General features: G+C 35.5%; 1 protein-coding gene and 6 gene segments (V, D, J or C); all 7 read right to left on the minus strand.

The window, feature by feature from the left end:
• Positions 1–7: 7 nt before the first annotated feature.
• On the minus strand, positions 8–723 carry LOC125268951. The segment is given in 2 exon segments: positions 8–420; positions 502–723. Coding segments are annotated over 2 exon segments (405 nt in total).
• Positions 724–2,240: 1,517 nt separating this feature from the next.
• On the minus strand, positions 2,241–3,008 carry LOC125268957. The segment is given in 2 exon segments: positions 2,241–2,610; positions 2,734–3,008. Coding segments are annotated over 2 exon segments (378 nt in total).
• Positions 3,009–9,105: 6,097 nt separating this feature from the next.
• On the minus strand, positions 9,106–9,586 carry LOC125268168. The segment is given in 2 exon segments: positions 9,106–9,434; positions 9,541–9,586. Coding segments are annotated over 2 exon segments (375 nt in total).
• Positions 9,587–9,623: 37 nt separating this feature from the next.
• On the minus strand, positions 9,624–11,519 carry LOC125268228. The segment is given in 2 exon segments: positions 9,624–10,755; positions 10,842–11,519. Coding segments are annotated over 2 exon segments (405 nt in total).
• A 1,582-nt stretch (positions 11,520–13,101) lies between these two features.
• LOC125268229 lies at positions 13,102–14,057 on the minus strand. The segment is given in 2 exon segments: positions 13,102–13,876; positions 13,988–14,057. Coding segments are annotated over 2 exon segments (363 nt in total).
• A 1,683-nt stretch (positions 14,058–15,740) lies between these two features.
• LOC125268230 lies at positions 15,741–16,497 on the minus strand. The segment is given in 2 exon segments: positions 15,741–16,134; positions 16,347–16,497. Coding segments are annotated over 2 exon segments (459 nt in total).
• Positions 16,498–17,441: 944 nt separating this feature from the next.
• On the minus strand, positions 17,442–18,082 carry LOC125268231 (immunoglobulin iota chain-like). The gene is made up of 2 exons (XM_048190299.1): positions 17,879–18,082; positions 17,442–17,792 (listed from the first exon to the last, which is right to left on the minus strand). The coding sequence occupies exons 1-2, from the start codon at positions 17,925–17,927 to the stop codon at positions 17,458–17,460; spliced, it is 384 nt and encodes a 127-aa protein (XP_048046256.1). The 5' UTR covers positions 17,928–18,082; the 3' UTR covers positions 17,442–17,457.
• Positions 18,083–21,130: the final 3,048 nt, after the last annotated feature.

Below are 21,130 nucleotides of genomic sequence, written 5' to 3' on the forward strand. Positions count from 1 at the left end.
AGAAATGTGGCTGGAAATTTGTTGAACCACACTGCCCCCTGTTGATCAGTATTCATCTCTTATTTTAATGCACCTGTTTTTGTACATCTCTGCCTTGTGTTTGATTCACTGTGTGTTCGCTCACTGAACAGAAATATATGGCACTGTCATCCGGCTCCAAATTCTTCACAGCTAGAGATCCATTCTCAGGAACTGTTTTATTAGCCAAAAATTTATTTTTCTCAGAATCTCCATATTCTGGTTCGGTGTAAGAGGTTGTGAATGCTACGAGTCTCATAGTCTCTCCTGGACGCTGGCGGTACCAGTACATCAGTCTGTAAGTTGAATCCTTACTGTGTGTGCAGTTCATATGAGCAGATTTCCCCTTTTGTTCCCACAGAATTTTAGGCTCTTGAACAACATCATCCCCACCCATAGTGCCTGTGGAAAAAATAAAATTGGTAAGATTATAAGGTTATTGTTTCATTTGCTATGGATATCATTTTAAAAAGCTTTTGATACCTTGGCTCAAGTGCAGTAACAGAATCAATGAAATAATGTCCCTAGTCATGTTGAGTTTTGGTGGGGTGTAGAGTGAGTCCCAGCCTTTCAATAGATACAAACTCTAGTTGTTGTTGTACAGGATATGACATCATAGGTTATAACACTACTGGGGGGAAAGCAGTATAAACATGAAATATTAATGTATGAACAGTTAAACATAAACACCAGCACACAGCTGATTTGCTGAGAAATTGACTGGTACAATAAAAGCTTTAAAAATTTAGATTTTGTTCATTTAGATTTCATTACCTCTAGCATGAATCCCTTATGTTAGCTTTAACACACCTTCATGGTGGCCGAGAAACTGCATAATGGGCTGATGATGCCATAGGTGGCTCATTGTGTATTGGTCCGCAAATTTTGGATTTCGCTTGTCCATTAGACAGTGTGTGATATGTTAAATGTCACTGCTAAATTGATTGTTTCAACTGTAATAACCAATATATTACACGGTACAACATTAAAAATTTGATTTTGTTAGAAATGTACCTTTAGAGAGAAGCACTTTTTTTAGCTTTAATAACGCACCTTCTATGGTGGTTGAGAAACTGCTCTGTGAAATGAGCTGCTCAGAGTAGCTATTTGTCCCATATGCCAAGTTCAAGGGTGCATAAAAAAGATCGGTGCATTAAAAACAGCTAGAAATTTAGATTTTGTTAGAATATCCTGATTATAAAGCTTAGCTGTAATGCATCCTCTATGCTAGCAGCAAAACCATGTGTGAAATGGGCTCATGATGCAGTCTGTTTGTTAAGACCTTCTCAAATGGCACACTTCACATGCACTTACTGTTTTGTGGACTTATAATGGCCGCCACTATACGTATGATCATGAACTCCACGAGATCGCATGGCATTGTTTCCCAACCCTGTTCCTGAAGGCACACCAACCAAATTCTTCCTAATCAAACACATCTAATTCAACTCATCAGCTCAGGCTGGGACACTGCAAATGGGTATCCCGTTTGTCATTTTAAGTGTTCATAAGCACCGCCTTTGCGACCGATATGCACTCTCGATGCTTGCTTTTGCAGAGTCCGCACTGAAGACTTCTTGGAATCGCATCGCCCCCTGTTGATCATTGTTCCTGTAATTAATTATGGCAGCTGTTTTTTGTTTAACTCTTGCCAAAGTTGACTTCACTGGTATCATATGGACCCTCAGTTAAAATCTCGACCCTTTTGCCCCCTTATGGCACCAGACCTGATGCTCGAGCAAAATTCACAATTTAAGAACTGACTGCATGATGCAGGATGTTACAGTGGAATTTAAATCAGAATTGCAATTGAAGGAAATTTAACAAAATATAATGGAATTTGTTTGTTCAAGAATATATTGGTTCAGTATATTACTAATGTATTAGTTTTTTTGACTAATTATGTCTATTTATTAACTAATATGCAGAGTATATATTAAATTTAATATATTTTAGGTTAAGGAATGTAGAATATGCAGAATTAGTTTTTTTCTTTAATATTTGCTGCTGTTAATTAGCTAGACCTATTGTTTTTTAGTTTTCGTTTTTAACGTTGAATTTCTTTCTGATTAGTGCTTCTGATATAAACTCCCTTTATTATTGCTTTGCGGTCTTTCTTGTTGTTCTTATTGTGCTATATAAATAAAGGTTTGATTGATTGATTGATATTGTGTACTGGCACTGAATCAAACCCCAGGTGTGAAGAGAACTGCCAAATATGCTTATCACAGAAACAAGCCGTTTAAAAGAGGAGGTTTTTGTATTAGACAGATGTGATTCTGAGCACTGTGTAATATGCTGCACAGAAATACACTGCACTGTCATTCAGCATGAGGTTCTGGATAGTCAGAGTGCCATTATTCTGTCCATCTCCGTCCAATTTGATCTTGTTTTCAAATTCAGGCTCTTTATTCTTTGTACCATAATTAAGGTATCCCATCAACTTGAGGCCCAACATGTCCTGACTTTGTTTATACCAATATATTTGGTCATAGCTCGGTATATTATGAGAGCATGTGAGCACAGCAGATTCATCTTGATTCTTGATGAGTTTTGCTGGCGTCTGAACAACTTTTTTACCGAGACAAGCAGCTGTGGAGAAAATAAAACCGTGTATAACCGTGTAAATCAGTTAGAAACAGTTTACAGCAATATTTAGGATAAAAGATTTGTACAGAGTAATTTTTTAAACAAATGCACGTTGGTTGTTATTACCTGTAAACATCATTATAGATACAGAAACGCTAAGGAACGTGCTCATCATGGCTTCTTTCACCAAGTGCTTCTGCCATGAGGAAGTGATGTCAGCTATATTTCATCTCTTCTCAACTGATGGGTCTTCATACTAAAATCAGTGACAGGTCTTTTCTCATAAAGTTACGGACAGAAGAGGGAATGATATGGGGAAAAAATGAAACTAAACATAAAAATACAGGGTCATATCAATGGCAAAAAGTGTCCCAATCATCCTGAATTCACCCTAATTATGCATTACTTAGGCTGGAAATGTGGCTGGAAATTTGTTGAACCACACTGCCCCCTGTTGATCAGTATTCATCTCTTATTTTAATGCATCTGTTTTTGTACATCTCTGCCTAGAGTTTGATTCACTGTGTTTGCTCACTGAACAGAAATATATGGCACTGTCATCCGGCTCCAAATTCTTCACAGTTAGAGATCCATTCTCAGGAACTGTTTTATTAGCCAAAAATTTATTTTTCTCAGAATCTCCATATTCTGGTTCGGTGTAAGAGGTTGTGAATGCTACGAGTCTCATAGTCTCTCCTGGATGCTGACGGTACCAGTACATCTGTCTGTAGTCTGAACCCTTATTGTGTGTGCATTTGATTTGGGCAGAACTCCCCTTTTGTTCCCAAAGAATTGCAGGTTTTTGCAAAACATCACTCCCACTAGCAGAACCTGTGCAAAAATAGAGTACATGAGTTTAGTGATAAATGTATAAAGAGTAAATCATGGAGACAACTATGAAGGTGTTTTGATACCTTCACACCAATACAATGAAATAATTAATGGTATGATGGTTCTGATCATGCTGAGTTCTTGAACCCTGAGTTTATTCTTCTGCCTTGCGACACTGAAGCTTCAGCTGTTGTACAGGATGTGACAACAAAAGCTTAAGAGTGTCAGGAAAAGAAAGATGAATATTTCACCACTCATAGGTGTCTACCAAACCATGTCTCAACTAAAGACCTGGAGAGACCGTACTTTATTACGTAATTATCAAAGAATAAATTAGTAAATGGGCTAGTGCGCCATCTTCTGGCGAGACGTGGGAATTCATTTGGCGCATGACTCTTATAGTGCTTTATGGGTATTCTTTAGCCGTTAAGTGTACATTGGTTGTACACTTGTTATTGCAGGGCATTGTGGGATTGAATGAGTGCAATTAATAATATCCACGATTTTGGACACCACTACAAATGGCTGTCCCCTCAAATAGTGCCCTATAAGGGGGCGATTTCAGACACAGCCGTTGTCTTTGCCTGAGTTCTCAGATGTATCCATGGTTTTTTGATTAGTGCACACCTGTTCCCTGTTTCTTTGATTATCATTCTCAGTGTATTTAAGCCCTCAGTTTCCTCTGTTCTGCTTCATTAATGGTTTGTTGTGTTGTGTTCTAGTTCTTGGTGTTCATTAAAAGTATCATTTATCATTTTTCCTGTCATTTATCATCTTTTGGATCATACAGACCCATTTTTACATAAATTTTTTTAACCTCCAATGGTAGATATAAACGATTGCATGATATGCTTTTGTTCCAAAAAAACCATTTCTGTTACTGCAGAAACTAAATCTGTTAGTACTGATCCTAACTTAGTTGATAGATGCTGGCAGGAAATAAACCACATCCTTCTGCATAATTTAAGAATAACTTATGAATTTATATTTTTTGTGACTTCTTTAGGTCAACAAAATGTCCCAATTTGGTCCATGGCCAGTGTTGACAGTTAATGTGAAATATATAGACTATAACTTAAATTCCACCTGTAATTATTTCTTATTCATTGTTTTGACTCATCTCAACTGTTTTGACATGCAGCACATTGGTTGTACCAGACTGCCACCTGTTGACTAATTCTGTCACTGATGTAAACTGTGTGTAAAGCATTATGAATAAGGGATATGATCATCTTTACTAGAGAGAGCAATGTTTGATGTTATTAATAGTACAGAGAACACTTACCAAGAATGTTGACTGTAAAAAGAAAAAAGAAAAAAATGCATAAGCTTATAAACTCTATTAGCAAAACACTATTATGAAAAGAAACTGAACCTTGTAAAGATATATGAAATAATAGTCAAAGAAAAAATCTATTTTTAAATGGAATAGTTTATTGGACCTTTAGATAAAATAATAGAAAAAAGTTTGCATATGTGTTTTTTTGTAGAATATTATATTTGATACCTCAGGTATATATATATATATATATATATATATATATATATATATATATATATATATATATATATATATATATATATATATACAGGTTTATATATAGTGCTGCGCAATATAATGATGAATAAGAGATCAAATAAACATTCCTCAAAAGCCTGATGGATCATATTTTATACTTGATGGATAATCAGTAAACTTTAGTTGCCTCAGTCCAGTAAGTTTGTCTTGAAATATTAACAATATAAAAGTTATTCTATACGTCTCTGTATTGTTTCAGTTTAATATAATTCTAAAAACGTCCCCCTTCTTCAGGACACCACAACCTGAAGGGGCGATGTTTTTTAGAATTATACTAAAAGGCATTTTACTTGCTAAAAATGTCAGATGACAGAAGACTTCTTTTCAGCTAGTTTTGATCATGTTGATAATTTAGAGGCTTTAGAAATTTGTGTGTCAAATATATGATACAGCATGCGCTATATATTAAATGTGTTGAAACTTAGATCACATGATTTCACAGCCAAGACTTGTAATATTTTAATTAAGATACATTGTACTATGCCACTGTAAATGACTATAAATACAAACTGAATACGGTTTACATCCCTGTTGACAATTTTATATGTTTGCAAGCATCAATATTCAGACCACATGACTGCTATGTCATCTCAGCGGATATTAGCAGGAAATTCAACCGAGCCCTTCAGCAGGTGCAAAAGCCCTGCTGTGGTTAATTGTGCAGCAGTATCGGTGCTTTCAGAGCTTTTTGTATTGTGGCATGACTACATATCACACCGTGTAAACTAGCTGCACAGTAATACATCGCACTGTCACTGGGTTCAAGAGCATTGATTTTTAAGGATCCATTCTTGGTTCCATCTCCATTCAAATTGATTTTGTCTTTGAAATCATCCTCTGGATAATAATTTTTATTCCAGATATATCCCATTAATGTAAATTCATGGTTAAGTGTTTGCTTGTACCAGAGGATCACAGTGTAAGATGATACGTTGTGTTCGCAGACAAGTTCTGCAGAGTTTCTCTCGGTTTTAATTAGATTTGAGGGGTTTTGATGAACACTGCCATTGACAACAAAACCTGTGAAAAGAAACAAAAATGGTAAATGATGTAAGAGCACACTGCACTATTACTAAACAACTCCTATTAAACTCTTATTTTATATGATAAAATATTTACCTGTAAGCCAAAGTAGTAAGACAAGGAGAACTCTGATCATGTTGATTGAGACTGGAGAAATATTCTAAGTGAAATAAGCATTGCAACACCACAACCCAACCCAGCATTGCAATATCACAGTCCTTAAGTATTTTACAAATTCTAGTATGGACCCCCAGCGCCTCCTTCCCTCAGGTTTTGTAATTGCGTCAATTTCCTGCCATGGCATGGACTTCAGCTGTGAAGAAAGTTTAGAACTGAAAATGTTAAAATGCTTGTCTCATGAATGCTTGAATCATTTAAAACAAATTAGCATATAATCATAACTGAGATATTCTAGTGAATAAATGTTTAAAATATACTGTATCTACGCTTTATATTGACGTAGTCAGAGCATTACCTCAATAAATAATTCAGCAGGTGATTTACTCATAATTTTGTACCAGAGTGCTTCTTTTTAGTAGTATTTTCTTTGTTTTGATAAGTGAATATGCACAAGGTGTTATTTAGTGTTTATCACTATACATTAATCTTCTTAAAAACATATCTCTTTTTATTAGTTATTTTTGTGGAAGTTTGGAAGACGCTTCGGATGTGTGTACCTTGATCTTTTATATGTGGAAGTTTGTGGAAAATGTTATATTTTGGTAACAATGAGCTTCATATCACAGTAGGGTTTTTGTATTAGACAGATGTGATTCTGAGCACTGTGTCATATGCTGCACAGAAATACACTGCACTGTCAGTTAGTGTGAGGTTATGGATAATCAGAGTGCCATTATTTCTTCCATCTCCTTCCAGTTTGATCTTGTCTTTAAATTCCAATTCTGGGTTTTCATATTGAAGATTAAGAAAACCCATCAAGTTAAAGCCCATGATGTCTTTTTTGTACCAAAGAGTACGATCATAGCCTGATATTTTGTGTGCACATTTGATCACAGCAGATTCATCTTGTTTCTTTATGAGGTCACCAGGTGACTGGAGAACAGTTTTACCAAGACAGACGGCTGTAATGAGAGAAAATATACATTTAAAATAATAATAATAAAAAAAAAACTGTAAGCAGTGTAGCACTTTCACATATTATAAAGTAATACAGCTAACTAAAACGTTAAATAGAATTACCTGTGAGGCATACAAGACAAACACAAACACTTAATAGAGTCATGTTTGTATGTGCTCAAATGCATTGCTATGCATCAAATGCTTGAAGGCACTTCTAACAGGAAATGATGTCATCTCTGAAGGCATTGACAACAGTTACATAGTAGAAAGAAAATCTATGCATTTGTTAGAGGAAAGCTTTAAGATTTGGAAGAATTTTATACCTATAAATACACAGAACATTTTTAAAAATGCATTTATTAAAAAAATAATAATAATAAATTTGTACAGTATGCTGTTCTAAATGAAGCGGTAATAGAGAAATGGCTCCCTCTATCATTGTGGGATAGTGAGTTGCTACTATTTCAATGGGTTTTCTCTTACATTCTTAGAAATGCTGAACATATAAACTGGAATGATGAAAAAAAAAACCTGATAGGGTGAACTCAACAAATAGATTGAGTTTGGTTTGCTGACTGAACAATTCCCTGCTTATTACACAGCTTATTACTCACTTTTCACTGTAATTGTTATGCTGATAATTGGTTATGAACAAATTACTATTGCATTTAAAAATTCCAAAGATAAATAATATTGCATAAGGGAATGAATGGCATTCAGAGGTTCTTCATTGGCCATTTCTCAAACTCTTACCCCAATCCTCAGTATGAATTACAAATTGTATAATATTATCAGTTATCTATTGAGAGATAAAGATGCACCTACCGATCTTCTAATTGAAATGTTAAAACCTCAGTGCTTGGCCAAATTATTTTTGGTCATTGGTAATTGAAGACTGAAATAGCTCTGACTAAATGTACAACCTGAAAAGAATAGAACAACACAAAGTTTTATAAAAATCAGTTCTACATAGAAAAGCTTGCAGCCATGCAGTAAAATTATTCACTGTTCCCAGTTCCAAAAAAAAAGCTAATAAATAAATACAAATCTTAGTGATAAGCACTTGAAGTACTGGTTCATGTGAGTCAGGTCAGATATATTAACTACAGCAAATTTGGATGAACAGGTTCCACATTTGTTGAATCACATCGCCCCCTGTTGATCAGTGTAATTATTAGTGGCAGCTGTTTTTGTTTAACTCTTGCATAAGTTCACTTCACTGTGTGCTGGCTCACCAAGCAGAAATAGACGGCGCTATCATCTGACTCCACATTGTTCACAGTCAAATATCCTCTCTCTGGAACAGTTTTGTTTGCTGAGAATTTGTTTGGATCAGAATCTCCATAGTCTGGTTTGCTCAAACTGCTTGTGAACACAATAAGAGTCATAGTTTGTCCTTGCCGTTGTCGATACCAGTACATCTGGTTGTATGTAATTTCCTTTTTGTGTGTGCAGTTCATTTGAGCAGAACTCCCCTTTACTGCCATTAAAACACCTGGACTTTGTGAAACATCACTGGCACCTGCAATTGGAAATAAAAATATTTCTGTAGCAATTTCAAAAGGTTATTCTGTTATGTATATTACCATTGAGATGGTTTGAATACCTTGGCTCCAATGTACTGAAAGAATCAGCAGAATAATGTTCCTCATCATGTTACGTTGAGGCTGGATGATGATGCGTTATATTATAATCTTCAGTGATGATTCAAATTTTAGTTGTTATACAGGATGTGACATCAGTATCATGGTAGCGGTGATCTCAGGGTGGGGCAAAATTCAGAATTTAAGAAAAAGCTTCCTTTCCGTTTTTGAGTTACATGTGAATTGACCACATTATACAAGATGTTAAGCAACACTTTAAGCAAGACTAGACTAAAACGTATTGTGTTTAGCATTGGCACGGAGTCAATATCCACAGGTGTGAAGAGAACTGCAAATATGCTTGTCACAGAAACAAGACATTTAAAAGAGGAGGTTTTTGTATTAGACAGATGTGATTCTGAGCACTGTGTAATATGCTGCACAGAAATACACTGCACTGTCATTCAGCATGAGGTTCTGGATAGTCAGAGTGCCATTTTTCTGTGCATCTCCATCCAATTCGATCTTGTTTGTGAATTCAGGCTCTTTATTTGGAACTTTATATTGAAGGTATCCCATCAACTTTAAGCCTGACATGTCCTGACTTTGTTTGTACCACAGAATTTGGTTGTAGCTCTGTATATTGTGAGAGCATGAGATCACAGCAGATTCATCTTGATTCTTCAAGTGATCATCAGGCGTCTGGTGAACAGTTTTACCAAGACAGGCAGCTGTGGAGAAAAAAACAACAACAGTTGTTTATATTAATATTTGGGTGAAATAATCTAATAATCTGTGCATTGTGTAAGTAAAGAGTTAACAAGTGTATATTTTTACCTGTAAACATCATTAAAGATACAGATACACTAAGGAACGTGTTCATCGTTGTTTTTTCCATCAAGTTTTTCTGCTATGAATTCAAGGCACAAGCAGAAGGAAGTGATGTCAGCTATACCAGTTCCTAACTGGTGTAACCTGAGAGAAAAGAGTAATAAAATGGGGGCAGTCAGATTCAGTCTACAGAATGAGTTTTGAATAAATATTAGGACTGATATGCAAATCACAATGATTATGACGTTAAAGATCATTCATATTTACTTTATGCAAACAGATTGATTTACATTTCAAATAGGCTGGAATTTGTTCAACCACACTGACACCTAACAGTCTTTTTTAATACATTTAAAAAAACTTTTATGTACATTTCTCCTTAAAGATTGATTTTTGCTTGTCATTGTATTGCTTAAATGCCCACTTAAGAGAACTTTTGCACATTGCATTTACTTTATATTTCTTTGGCTGGAATTGATCAACTTCACTGTAAAGAAGAATGGAATGATCTCAAAGATTTGTTTATATGACTTAGTATAAAATTAACTTTGTTTGATATGATGTGTTCATTTATTAATGGTGTTAAATGTGAACAAAATTGTAGTTTGATCTCCAGTTGTGTTGTTTTGTCGGGACTCAATCTCTACTGAACTAGTTTTAAATCAAATTCTGCCAACACATTGTTTTTATAAACTGAGGTTGAAGTTATTTTCTGTGATAATGGAGAACATGCAATAAATGGTGTCAGTAACTTGTATTTGAGCCATAATACTCCTAATTATTTTGCCTCATCTCAACTGTTTTGACATGCAACACGTTGGTTGTACCAGACTGCCACCTGTTGACTAATTCTGTCACTGATCTTTCATGTACAGAATGTTTTTGTACAGCACTCTCCAGCCTTTGACACACTGTGTTGACTCACTGAACAGAAATATATGGCACTGTCTTCTGGCTCTAGATCTTTCACTATTAGAGATCCTCTATCAGCAACACTTTTATGAGCTTCAAATTTATCTTTATCAACATCTCCAAAGTCTGGGTCTGAACCAGCAATAGTCAATACTATGAGCCTCATGGTCTCTCCTGGACGCTGACGGTACCAGTACATCTGTTGGTATGAAATTTCCTTATAGTGTGTGCAGTTCATATTAGCAGAACTCCCTTTTGGTTTCCACAGAATTTTAGGCTCTTGAACCACATCATCTCCACCCATAGCGCCTGTGGAAAAAATGTAAACAAACTGATAAGAATATAAGGTTATTGTTTCAGTTGCAGTGGAGACAATGTTACAGAGTTTCTCATACCTTGGCTCCAGTGCAGGAACAGAATCAATGAAATAATGGCTCTAGTCATGTTGAGTTCTGGTGGAGCGCACAGTGAGTCCCAGCCTTTGAAATGATTCAAACTCTAGCTGTTGGTGAACAGGATATGACATCATAGATTGTAACAGTAATGAACAAACCTGTGTGAACATGGAATATGTATATATATTACTAAAAATCTATAGATTTATAAAACCCTTTTTATAATACAAATATGTGGTACTCAGAATTAAAGTGAATCTTTAATATGGGAAATCAAATGAAGGCCTTGACATTATTAATCTGTGTGAATATATCTCCCACCTCACTCAAGAGCTCTTGTCTGATTAGCTGTCATTTACAAAAAAATAAGTTTATTCAAGTTAATTTTATTCAGTATATTTTAAGTATACATTATGTAATAGGTATAGCCAACTAATATTAGTGCACTACTAGCATACTTGTAAGTTAACTATTTCATGCTTGGGACTAAATTGGCCAACTTTTTAGTGTATAAAAGTATACTTTTAAGTGTAACAGTAGTAAACTTTAAATACACAACTAGTTTACAACTACTTTTAGGTATATTTCTAGTATATTTCTACATACAAAGTAAGTACATACACTTGAATAAACTTCTTTTTGTAAGAGGTGCTCTTAAAGTGTAACATTTCTTAGTTATTGAACTCAGCTGAATTACACATTAAATAAAATAATAATATATAGGTGCTGGTCATATAATTAGAATATCATCAAAAAGTTCTTTTTTTGTTGTAAATTATTTTTAAAAATGAAACTTTCATATATTCTAGATTCCCTACATGTAAAGTAAAACATTTCAAAAGTTTTTTTTTTTTTTAAATTTTGATGATTAGAGCGTACAGCTAATGAAAGTCCAAAATCCAGTATCTCAAAATATTAGAATATTTCCTAAGATCAATCAAAAAATGGATTTTCAAAACAGAAAAGTTCAAGTTCTTTAAAGTATGTTCATTTGTACACTCAATACTTGGTCGACAGCACATATTACAGCAAATGACTTGCTCCTAGCACAAATTACAGCATCAGTGAAGTGTGGCATGGAAGTGATCAGCCTGTGGCCCTGCTGAGGCACTATTGAGCCTTCAGATCATCTGTATATTGTTGGATCGACTGTTTCTCATCTTTCTCTTGAAAATATCCCATAGATTCAGGGGGCAGGCATGGTGTGAATGGCTGGCCAATAAAGCACAGTAATATCATGGTCAGCAAACCACTTGGAAGTGGTTTTTGCACTGTGGGCAGGTGCTAAAGTCCTGCTGGAAAAGGAAATCAGCATCTCCATAAAGCTTGTCAGCAGATGGAAGCATAAAGTGCTCCAAAATCTCCTGGAAGATGGCTGCATTGACTTTGCACTTGATAAAACACAATGGACCAACACCAGCAGATGTCACAGCTCCTCAAATCATTACTAACTTCAGAAACTTCCCACTAGACTTCAAGCAGCTTGGATTCTGTGCCTCTCTAGTCTTCCTTCAGACTCTGGGACCATGATTTCAACATGAAATGCAAAATTTACTTTTATCTGAAAAGAGGACTTTCGACCACTGTTCACTGTCCAGTTCTTTTTCTCCTTAGCCCAGGTAAGATGCTTCTGACGTTGTTTCTGTTTCAGAAGTGGCTTGGTAGTCCTTTTCCTGAAGATGTCTGAGTGTGGTGACTCTTGATGCGCTGACTCCGGCTTCATTTGACTCATTGTGAAGCTCTCCCAAGTGTTTGAATCGTCTTTACTTGACAGTATTCTCAAGCTTGTGGTCATCCCCGTTGCTTGTGCACCTTTGCATACCCAATTTCTTCCTTCCATTCAACTTTGCATTTAATATGCTTTGATACATCACTCTGTAAACAGCCACCACATTCAGTAATGACCATCTGTGACTTATTCTCTTTGTGGAGGGTGTCAATGATTGTCTCCTGGACCACTGCCAAGTCAGTAGTCTTCCCTATTAGTGTGGTTTTAAAGAACAAGAGATACCCGGAATTTATACTGTAGGGATGGTCATTTAATGAAACACAAATGTAAATATTCTAATATTTTGAGATACTGGATTTTGGACTTTCATTAGCTGTACGCTCTAATCAACAGATTTAAAAAAAAAAAAAAAAAAAAAAACTTTTGAAATGTTTTACTTTACATGTAGGGAATCTAGAATAAATGAAAGTTTCATTTTTTAAAATAATTTAAAATTAAAAATTGAACTTTTTCATGATATTCTAATTATATGACCAGCACCTGTATACATAATCATAGAGAAAAAGGCATAAAAGATTTGGCATGCTGTCCTGAAAGCTTATTTTGAGATCAACCAAGATCAAGCTACTGCTTAGATACCTTGAAAAAAGTTAATAGGATTAGATGAACAAGCTCCTTCCGACATTTTATGTTCCAACAACTTCATTTAACATAGGTTTAGGGGTTTGTTCAAATTCAGTTAAGTAATAAAGTAAAGTGTGAGTAACAGTGATGTGTCCTTTAGTAAGCAGTCTAAGCACCCATAATAATAGGCTATACTAATCCAAAATCATAATACAAAGGATATTTTCTTTTGCAACCATCACATTATTGCTCATTATTTCAAAGAATGCCAAGTTGAGTTAAGCCACAAATAGAAAGCTTAGCCTGTGTCTTTTGTTGATAACCCAATAGTGTAACTGTGCCAGGTTTTTGTATTAGACAGAGGAAGTTTAGAGCAGTGTGTCATATGCTGCACAGAAATACACAGCACTGTCATTCGGTGTGAGGTCTGTGATAGTCAGAGTGCCATTTCGCCTTCCATTTCCCTTCAGAATAATCTTGTTGGTAAATTCTGTCTCTTTGTTGCCAGTTTCTCCGTCAAGGAATCCCATTAGTTTAAGTCCCAGGGTGCCCTGGATCTGTTTGTACCACCTAATTTGGAAATAACTTGTTATGTCGTGTCTACATACAAACACAGCAGATTCATTTTGCTCCTTTATTGATTTAGGAGGAGTCTGGTCAACAATGTTACCAAGAGTGGAAGCTGTGAAGAGACAGATAAATGACATTAAATGCCTGTGTCAATAAAATAAGATTTATACACAGTTGTTGTGACAAAAATCAAGAAACACTTGATAAAAAAAAACATTATTACCTGTGAGCCACATAAATGTGACAGAGAAACTCAGGAGTATATTATTCATGCTGTTTCTCTGTGCTGTGTGACTCGGTTGATGAAATGAATAAAGATAATGGAGGATGTGATGTCACCAAGGGAATTTCTGACAACTCAAGTTCATGATTTTACAAACTATAACCCGGCAGGCCCTTTGTTCTTAAATATACTGACAATGATATTTGTATATTCTGTAATGATATAGTGAAGAATTTCGGACTCATTATTTTGTAATTGTGAACTGTATATTTCATGAATGAATGTGAATGTCATGTGTACACTGAAACACATTTTAATTGAATAAATGGCTGAATAAATAAAATCGCACACTTAAAACCCTTAAGGTCCAGATTTTTCTTTAAGAGTCTGAAAACATTTTCAGTCATAGACTTTTAAATTATTAAAAAGTAGGGTATTATTTTTGGTACTATAGACATTTTCAGATGTATTTCATATAGATCTATGCTACAATTTTAATATAATCAGTAATATTATGCAGTGTGACTTGCATTCTGTGTTATGTGTCATTCTTGCAACTATTTTATGTTGCACTATCTTTTAATGCATTATATGTGCCATTTATTAGTTGTGCCACATTGCCACCTGTTGACAAATATTGTCAGTGCCATCTGTTAAAGTATAGTTTTTGATGTAGGCTACTGAAAAATGAATACCACTATTATCTGGCTCTAGATCTTTCTCTGTAAGAGATCCACTTTAGGAGCACTTTAAAGAGTTTCAGATTTGTTTTTATCAACATCTTTAAAGTCTGAATCTGCATAAGCAGTAGTGAATACTATGAGTCTCATCATATCTACTGGACACTGCTCATTCTATAGGCAGCAGTATGCAGTCCACAACTGCAGAACTCTGTTTTGCTTTCCAAAGAATAGGTTATTTTACAACATCAAGTCTGATGGTTAATAATATCCTGTCTGTAATATAAGAAGTGTTGTAGGAGAATAAGAATAGGACACTGAAGAAAGTTTAACACTCTACTTCAGCAATAAAAACAAACAAAAAAATGAAGCACACATGTGATGTTTATCTAAAGTCATTTTACTTATTCGTATGCTTGAATTGGATCATCAAAGGTCAGCAGCACAGACAGTGGGCCCTATTATACACCCTGTGCAATGTGACGGCAGGCGCGATGCAAGTGTTTTTTGCTAAGTTTCAGCCCGGCGCATTTATCATTTTCACGTCCAGAACCCACTTTGTTTAAATAGCAAATACACTCGCAAACATCAGTTTGCCCATGGGCGTGCTGGGCTGAAAACAAGGTGTGTTCAGGTGCATTGTTGGCGTGTTGCTATTTTGAGGCAACTGAAAATGACTGCGCCATTGACCAACAAAAACCTGATCTAAAGTTATTTAGATTATTATAAAAGTATTTTTTGTTGTTGTTGTTATTTAAAGGGTGCGTTAGTAATATGCCATGGTGCAAGTGCACCTGGTTTTAAAGGCAATGGGAGAGTAGACTCTGATTCGTTTATTGCACATTACACTCATGACTGATTAAGATACAATAGGTACAACCCTTTTGGACCATTTCATCGTTAAACTAGCAAAAGTGAAGTTAGATTGTTAAAATAGGGCCCAATGGTTAACAAAGTGAGATTAAATACATAAAGTATATTTGTATTATTTAGGCCGTTGTGGCCTAGTGGTTAGAGAGTTTTTGTGTAATGCTAAGCTGCTAGTTTGCATTATAATCACTGAAACACTAGTCCAGATGCAGACTGGGAATGAATTTGCAGTCACTGATAATCTTGTAACAGGGGAGGAGTTTTTGTATTAGACAGATGTGATTCTGAGCACTGTGTCATATGCTGCACAGAAATACACTGCACTGTCAGTTAGTGTGAGGTCGTTGATAATCAGAGTGCCATTATTTCTTCCATCTCCTTTCAGATTGATCTTGTTTGTGAATTCAGGCTCTTTATTATCATCTTTGTAATAAAGGTATCCCATGAACTTGAGGCCCAACATGTCCTGACTTTGTTTGTACCAAAATATTCGTTCATAGTTCGATATATTATGAGTGCACAAGATCAGAGCAGATTCATCTTGATTCTTGATGAGGTTCGCAGGCGTCTGATCAACATTTTTACCAAGACAAGCAGCTTTACCAAGACAAGCAGCTTATTAATATTTGTCCATATTTGTTCATAATTACCTGTTATTATCATTAAAAAAATAAGGAAAGAAAACACAAAGTGTTTATAATTATCAAGCAGGAGGAAGTGATGTCAGAAGGAGTCTGGTGAACAGTGTAACCGAGAGTGGAAGTTGTTGTGACAAAAATCAAGAAACACTTGATAAAAGACATTATTACCTGTGAGCCACATACATGTGACAGAGAAACTCAGGAGTGTATTATTCATGCTGTTTCTCTGTGTGACTCTGCTGTGAGTAAATACGGCTGATGAAATGAACAAAGACAATGGAGGATGTGATGTCACCATGGGAATTTCTGACTCAAGTTGTGTGTGTGTGTGTGTGTGTGTGTGTGTGTGTGTGTGTGTGTGTGTGTGTGTGTGTGTGTGTGTGTGTGTGTACTGTATATGATTATTGACTATTATGTTTTGTGATCATTCAATTTTGAAAGAATACATTTGCAAATGTCATATAAGGAAATTTTGTGTTTGATTAGTTGTATAACCACCATAGAGCACATTATTCACTCTACTGGATCACACAATAAAAAAAAATGAATAACAATGAAAATGTTATCTAAATTATTTTTGCTTGTCATTGTATTGCTTAAATGTCCACTCACTCAGTATGAGGAAAACACATTGCACTTTATATTTCTTTGGCTGTTTGGCTGGAATTTATCAACTTTACTGTAAAGAGGAATGGTCTCAAAGATTTGTTTATATTATGTATAAAATAAACCATGTTCTAATGTCATTTTGATATGTGTTCATGTATTGAACAAAATGATCTCCATGTTATTTGCAACAAATATGTTAAATGTTGTTTTACTTTTGCATAAGAAACATTAGTTTTACGTGTGAATCAGTTGTTGTTAAATGTTGGCAGGAAATAAAACCACCTCCATCTGGAGGTGAAACAGAAGTTGGTTTCATCTAAATTCAGAAGAACATTTGAACTAATAAATTCACATTGAATTCTTCAAATTACAAAACAAAATATCCCAATAATGGTAATCTCTGGTCCATGGTCATACTGTGTTGTTTTGTCGGCACTCAATCTCTGCAGAACCAGTTTTAAATCAAATTCTGCCAACACATTGTTTTACAAACTGAGGTTGAAGTTATTTTTTGTGATAAATGGAGAGCATCATACTCTCATAATGGACCCATAATACTCCTGATCATTTTGCCTCATCTCAACTGTTTTGACATGCAGCACATTGGTTGTACCAGACTGCCACCTGTTGACTAATTCTGTCACTGATCTTTCATGTAGTGTGTTTTTGTTCAGCACTCTCCAGCCTTTGACACACTGTGTTGACTCACTAAACAGAAATATATGGCACTGTCTTCTGGCTCTAGATCTTTCACTATTAGAGATCCTCTATCAGCAACACTTTTATGAGCTTCAAATTTATCTTTATCAACATCTCCAAAGTCTGGGTCTGAACCAGCAATAGTCAATACTATGAGCCTCATGGTCTCTCCTGGACGCTGACGGTACCAGTACATCTGGAAGTATGAAGTACCCATAGTGTGTGTGCAGTTCATATTAGCAGAATTCCCTTTTGGTTTCCACAGAATTTTAGGCTCTTGAACAACATCATCTCCACCCATAGCGCCTGTGGAAAAAATGTAAACAAACTGATAAGAATATAAGGTTATTGTTTCAGTTGCAGTGGAGACAGTGTCACAGAGTTTCTCATACCTTGGCTCCAGTGCAGTAACAGAATCAATGAAATAATGGCTCTAGTCATGTTGAGTTTTGGTGGAGCGCACAGTGAGTCGCAGCCTTTGAAATGATTCAAACTTTAGCTGTTGGTGAACAGGATATGACATCATAGATTGTAACCGTAATGAACAAAACTGCATGAACATGGAATATGTATATTATTAACAGTATTGGGGAAAGTTACTTTTAAAAGTAATGCATTACAATAATGTGTTACTCCCTAAAAAGTAACTAATCGTGTTACTAGTTACTTTTTATGGAAAGTGCTGTGTTACGTTACTTTTGCGTTACTTTTGCGTTACTTTTTCTCATCTGAGCTGTTTGTTCGTTTTTATAACAACAAAAAAGTTATTTTTTGACAAATGTAAAGGCTCTTTCACACCAAAAGTGAAATGAATAAGCCTCAGGCTGAAGGAAATGCAAATTCAAGCCTGTACAGTAGAGGGCGCAGCTCAAACAAACCTTTCAGCTGTGCTGCTATTCTGGAATACAGAAGAATTGGGGTGCGTCTCAGTCAGCTCCCTAGTTCAGTAGTCAGGGCACTGATCAGGGAATCAGCCACATTCATTTACATGATATACTGATTCACAACCTAGGGAGCTGATTGAGACGCAGGAGAAGAAAATGAGTAAATGTACGCTCACATTTAGTCTAACTAGTCTAGAATAACCATCATGTTCACACAGCGCACTCAACGCCTCTGCACTCCCGATTTCTTTCAACATGGAGACAGGAGAGCTGTCAGTCAATAAATGGGAAAACAAAGTAACTTGCGTTACTTATTTGAAAAGCAACTCAGATATTTTGTTGTAAATTTAAAAGTTTTTTAGGTATATTACTGAGAAGTGCGTACAAAGTAGACTGAAACACTTTCTTATTTTTTAATTTAAAAGAAGTATACCAATACTTTGAATAAACACACTTGAGCACACTTGAATAAACTTTTTTGTAAGAGGTGCTTTAAAAGTTTAACATTTCATAGTTATTGTACTCAACTGAATTACACATTAAAAAAAAGGTATATAATAATATATACATATAAATGTATATAGAGCAAAAGGGATAAAAGATTTGGCATTCTGTCCTGAAAGCTCATTTTTGAACTGCTCTTAATTATAATGAATCATACTGACGACATCCAGTTGAACTTGAAATCTAATATAAATTAGATTTAGAATTAATTAGAATTATTAATGATTAAAAACAAGTATTCAAAATCATAAACTTTTAAATTCCCTTCTTTGTGTACTGCTAAGCTGCTGGTGTGCATTATAATCACTGAACCACTAGTCCAGATGCAGACTGGGAATGAATTTGCAGTCATTGATAATCTTGTAACAGGGGAGGAGTTTTTGTATTAGACAGATGTGATTCTGAGCACTGTGTCATATGCTGCACAGAAATACACTGCACTGTCAGTTAGTGTGAGGTCGTTGATAATCAGAGTGCCATTATTTCTTCCATCTCCTTTCAGTTTGATCTTGTTTTCAAACGCAGTCTCTTTGTTCTCATGACCAATATTAAGGAATCCCATGAGCTGAAGGTCCATGATGCTCTGACTTTGTTTGTACCACTGTATGACATCATAGCTTTGTACTTTGTGTGAACATTCAATCTCTGCAAAGTCCTTTTCTATCTTCAGGAGATCAGGAGGAGTCTGGACAACACTTTTACCAAGAATGGTCACTGTAGAGATACATATAAATGAATAAACAATATAAAGCTGTGAAGAGCTCATATATCTCAGTGACACAAAGTATTAGAAAAACACCTTTAGACTAAAAAGAATTACCTGCAAGACACAGGACAAAGAAAGAAACACTGAGATGAGGAGCATTACTCATGTCGTCTCTCTCTGCTGATTGATTCCACTATGAATTAAATGCAGGTGATGAAGGAAGTGATGTCATCTAGTGATGCATTGCTGAATTCTGAACCGCAAAAGCCTACTACTCTTACTGTTTCTGCCATAGAAATATATGGAAAATGTAGTACAAGAGGTAGGTGTATATACTAGTATGTGGTTCTGATTTCTTGAACAGGAAAGCATTAGCTTTCATTGCACAAGACATTGAATGGAAGATGCTCTTCACCTGTACCAGAGTGCCCCCTTTTGGAGAGTATATTCATATGATATGTGTACAAGCTGTTTTTGTACATCTGCCTTCAGTGTTTGATTCACTGTGTTTGCTCACTGAACAGAAATATATGGCACTATCATCTGGCTGTGCATTCTTCACAGTGAGAGATCCATTTTCAGGGACACTTTTATGAACTTCAAATTTACTTTGATCAAAATCTCCAAATTCTGGTTGCCCATAGCTTTTTGAGAACACTATGAGTCTCAAACTCTCTCCTTTTTTCTGCTGGTACCAGTACATCTGATTGTAGTCAGCACTCTTATTGTGTGAGCAGTTGATCTGGGCAGATTTCCCCTTGAGGATCCAAAGAATGCCAGACTGTGAAACACCATCTCCACTTGAAGCACCTGCAAAATATGCTAAATGATTATTTCTGTATCAACACAATATAGTTGTTTATTCTATTGTATTATTTAACATTGTAATGCTCTGGATAAATAATCATACATTGACTCCAACAAAGTGACAGGATTAGCAGAACAATGACCATGTTAAATGATGGCTAGGAGTGCAATGAATCATGGTCCTGAGAGATGATTCTAATTCTTCCTGTCAATACAGGATATGAAATTTGGATGAACAGGTTCCACATTTGTTGAATCACATCGCCCCCTGTTGATCAGTGCAATTATTAGTGGCAGCTGTTTTTGTTTAACTCTTGGCAAAGTTCACTTCACTGTGTTTGCTCACTGAACAGAAATATATGGCACTATCATCTGGCTGTGCATTCTTCACAGTGAGAGATCCATTTTCAGGAACACTTTTATAAACTTCAAATTTACTTTGATCAGAATCTCCATAGTCTGGTTTGCTCGAAGTGCTTGTGAACACAATAAGAGTCATAGTTTGTCCTTGCCGTTGTCGATACCAGTACATCTGGTTGTGTGCAAAATCCTTTTTGTGTGTGCAGTTCATTTGAGCAGAACTCCCCTTTACTGCCATTAAAACACCTGGACTTTGTGAAACATCACTGATACCTGCAATTGGAAATAAAAATATTTCTGTAGCAATTTCAAAAGGTTATTCTATTATGTATATTAGATGGTTTGAATACCTTGGCTCCAATGTACTGAAAGAATCAACAGAA

The sequence above is a fragment of the Megalobrama amblycephala genome, linkage group LG5 (genome assembly GCF_018812025.1).
Source record: "Megalobrama amblycephala isolate DHTTF-2021 linkage group LG5, ASM1881202v1, whole genome shotgun sequence".
Lineage (NCBI taxonomy): Eukaryota > Metazoa > Chordata > Actinopteri > Cypriniformes > Xenocyprididae > Megalobrama > Megalobrama amblycephala.

Coding starts and splice junctions, on each gene's coding strand:
- LOC125268231 (XM_048190299.1), bottom strand. CDS start 17,927: ATGACTAGAGCCATTATTTCATTGATTCTGTTACTGCACTGGAGCCAA. Junction 17,793..17,878: donor GTTACTGCACTGGAGCCAAG/GTATGAGAAACT, acceptor TTTTTTCCACAG/GCGCTATGGGTGGAGATGAT.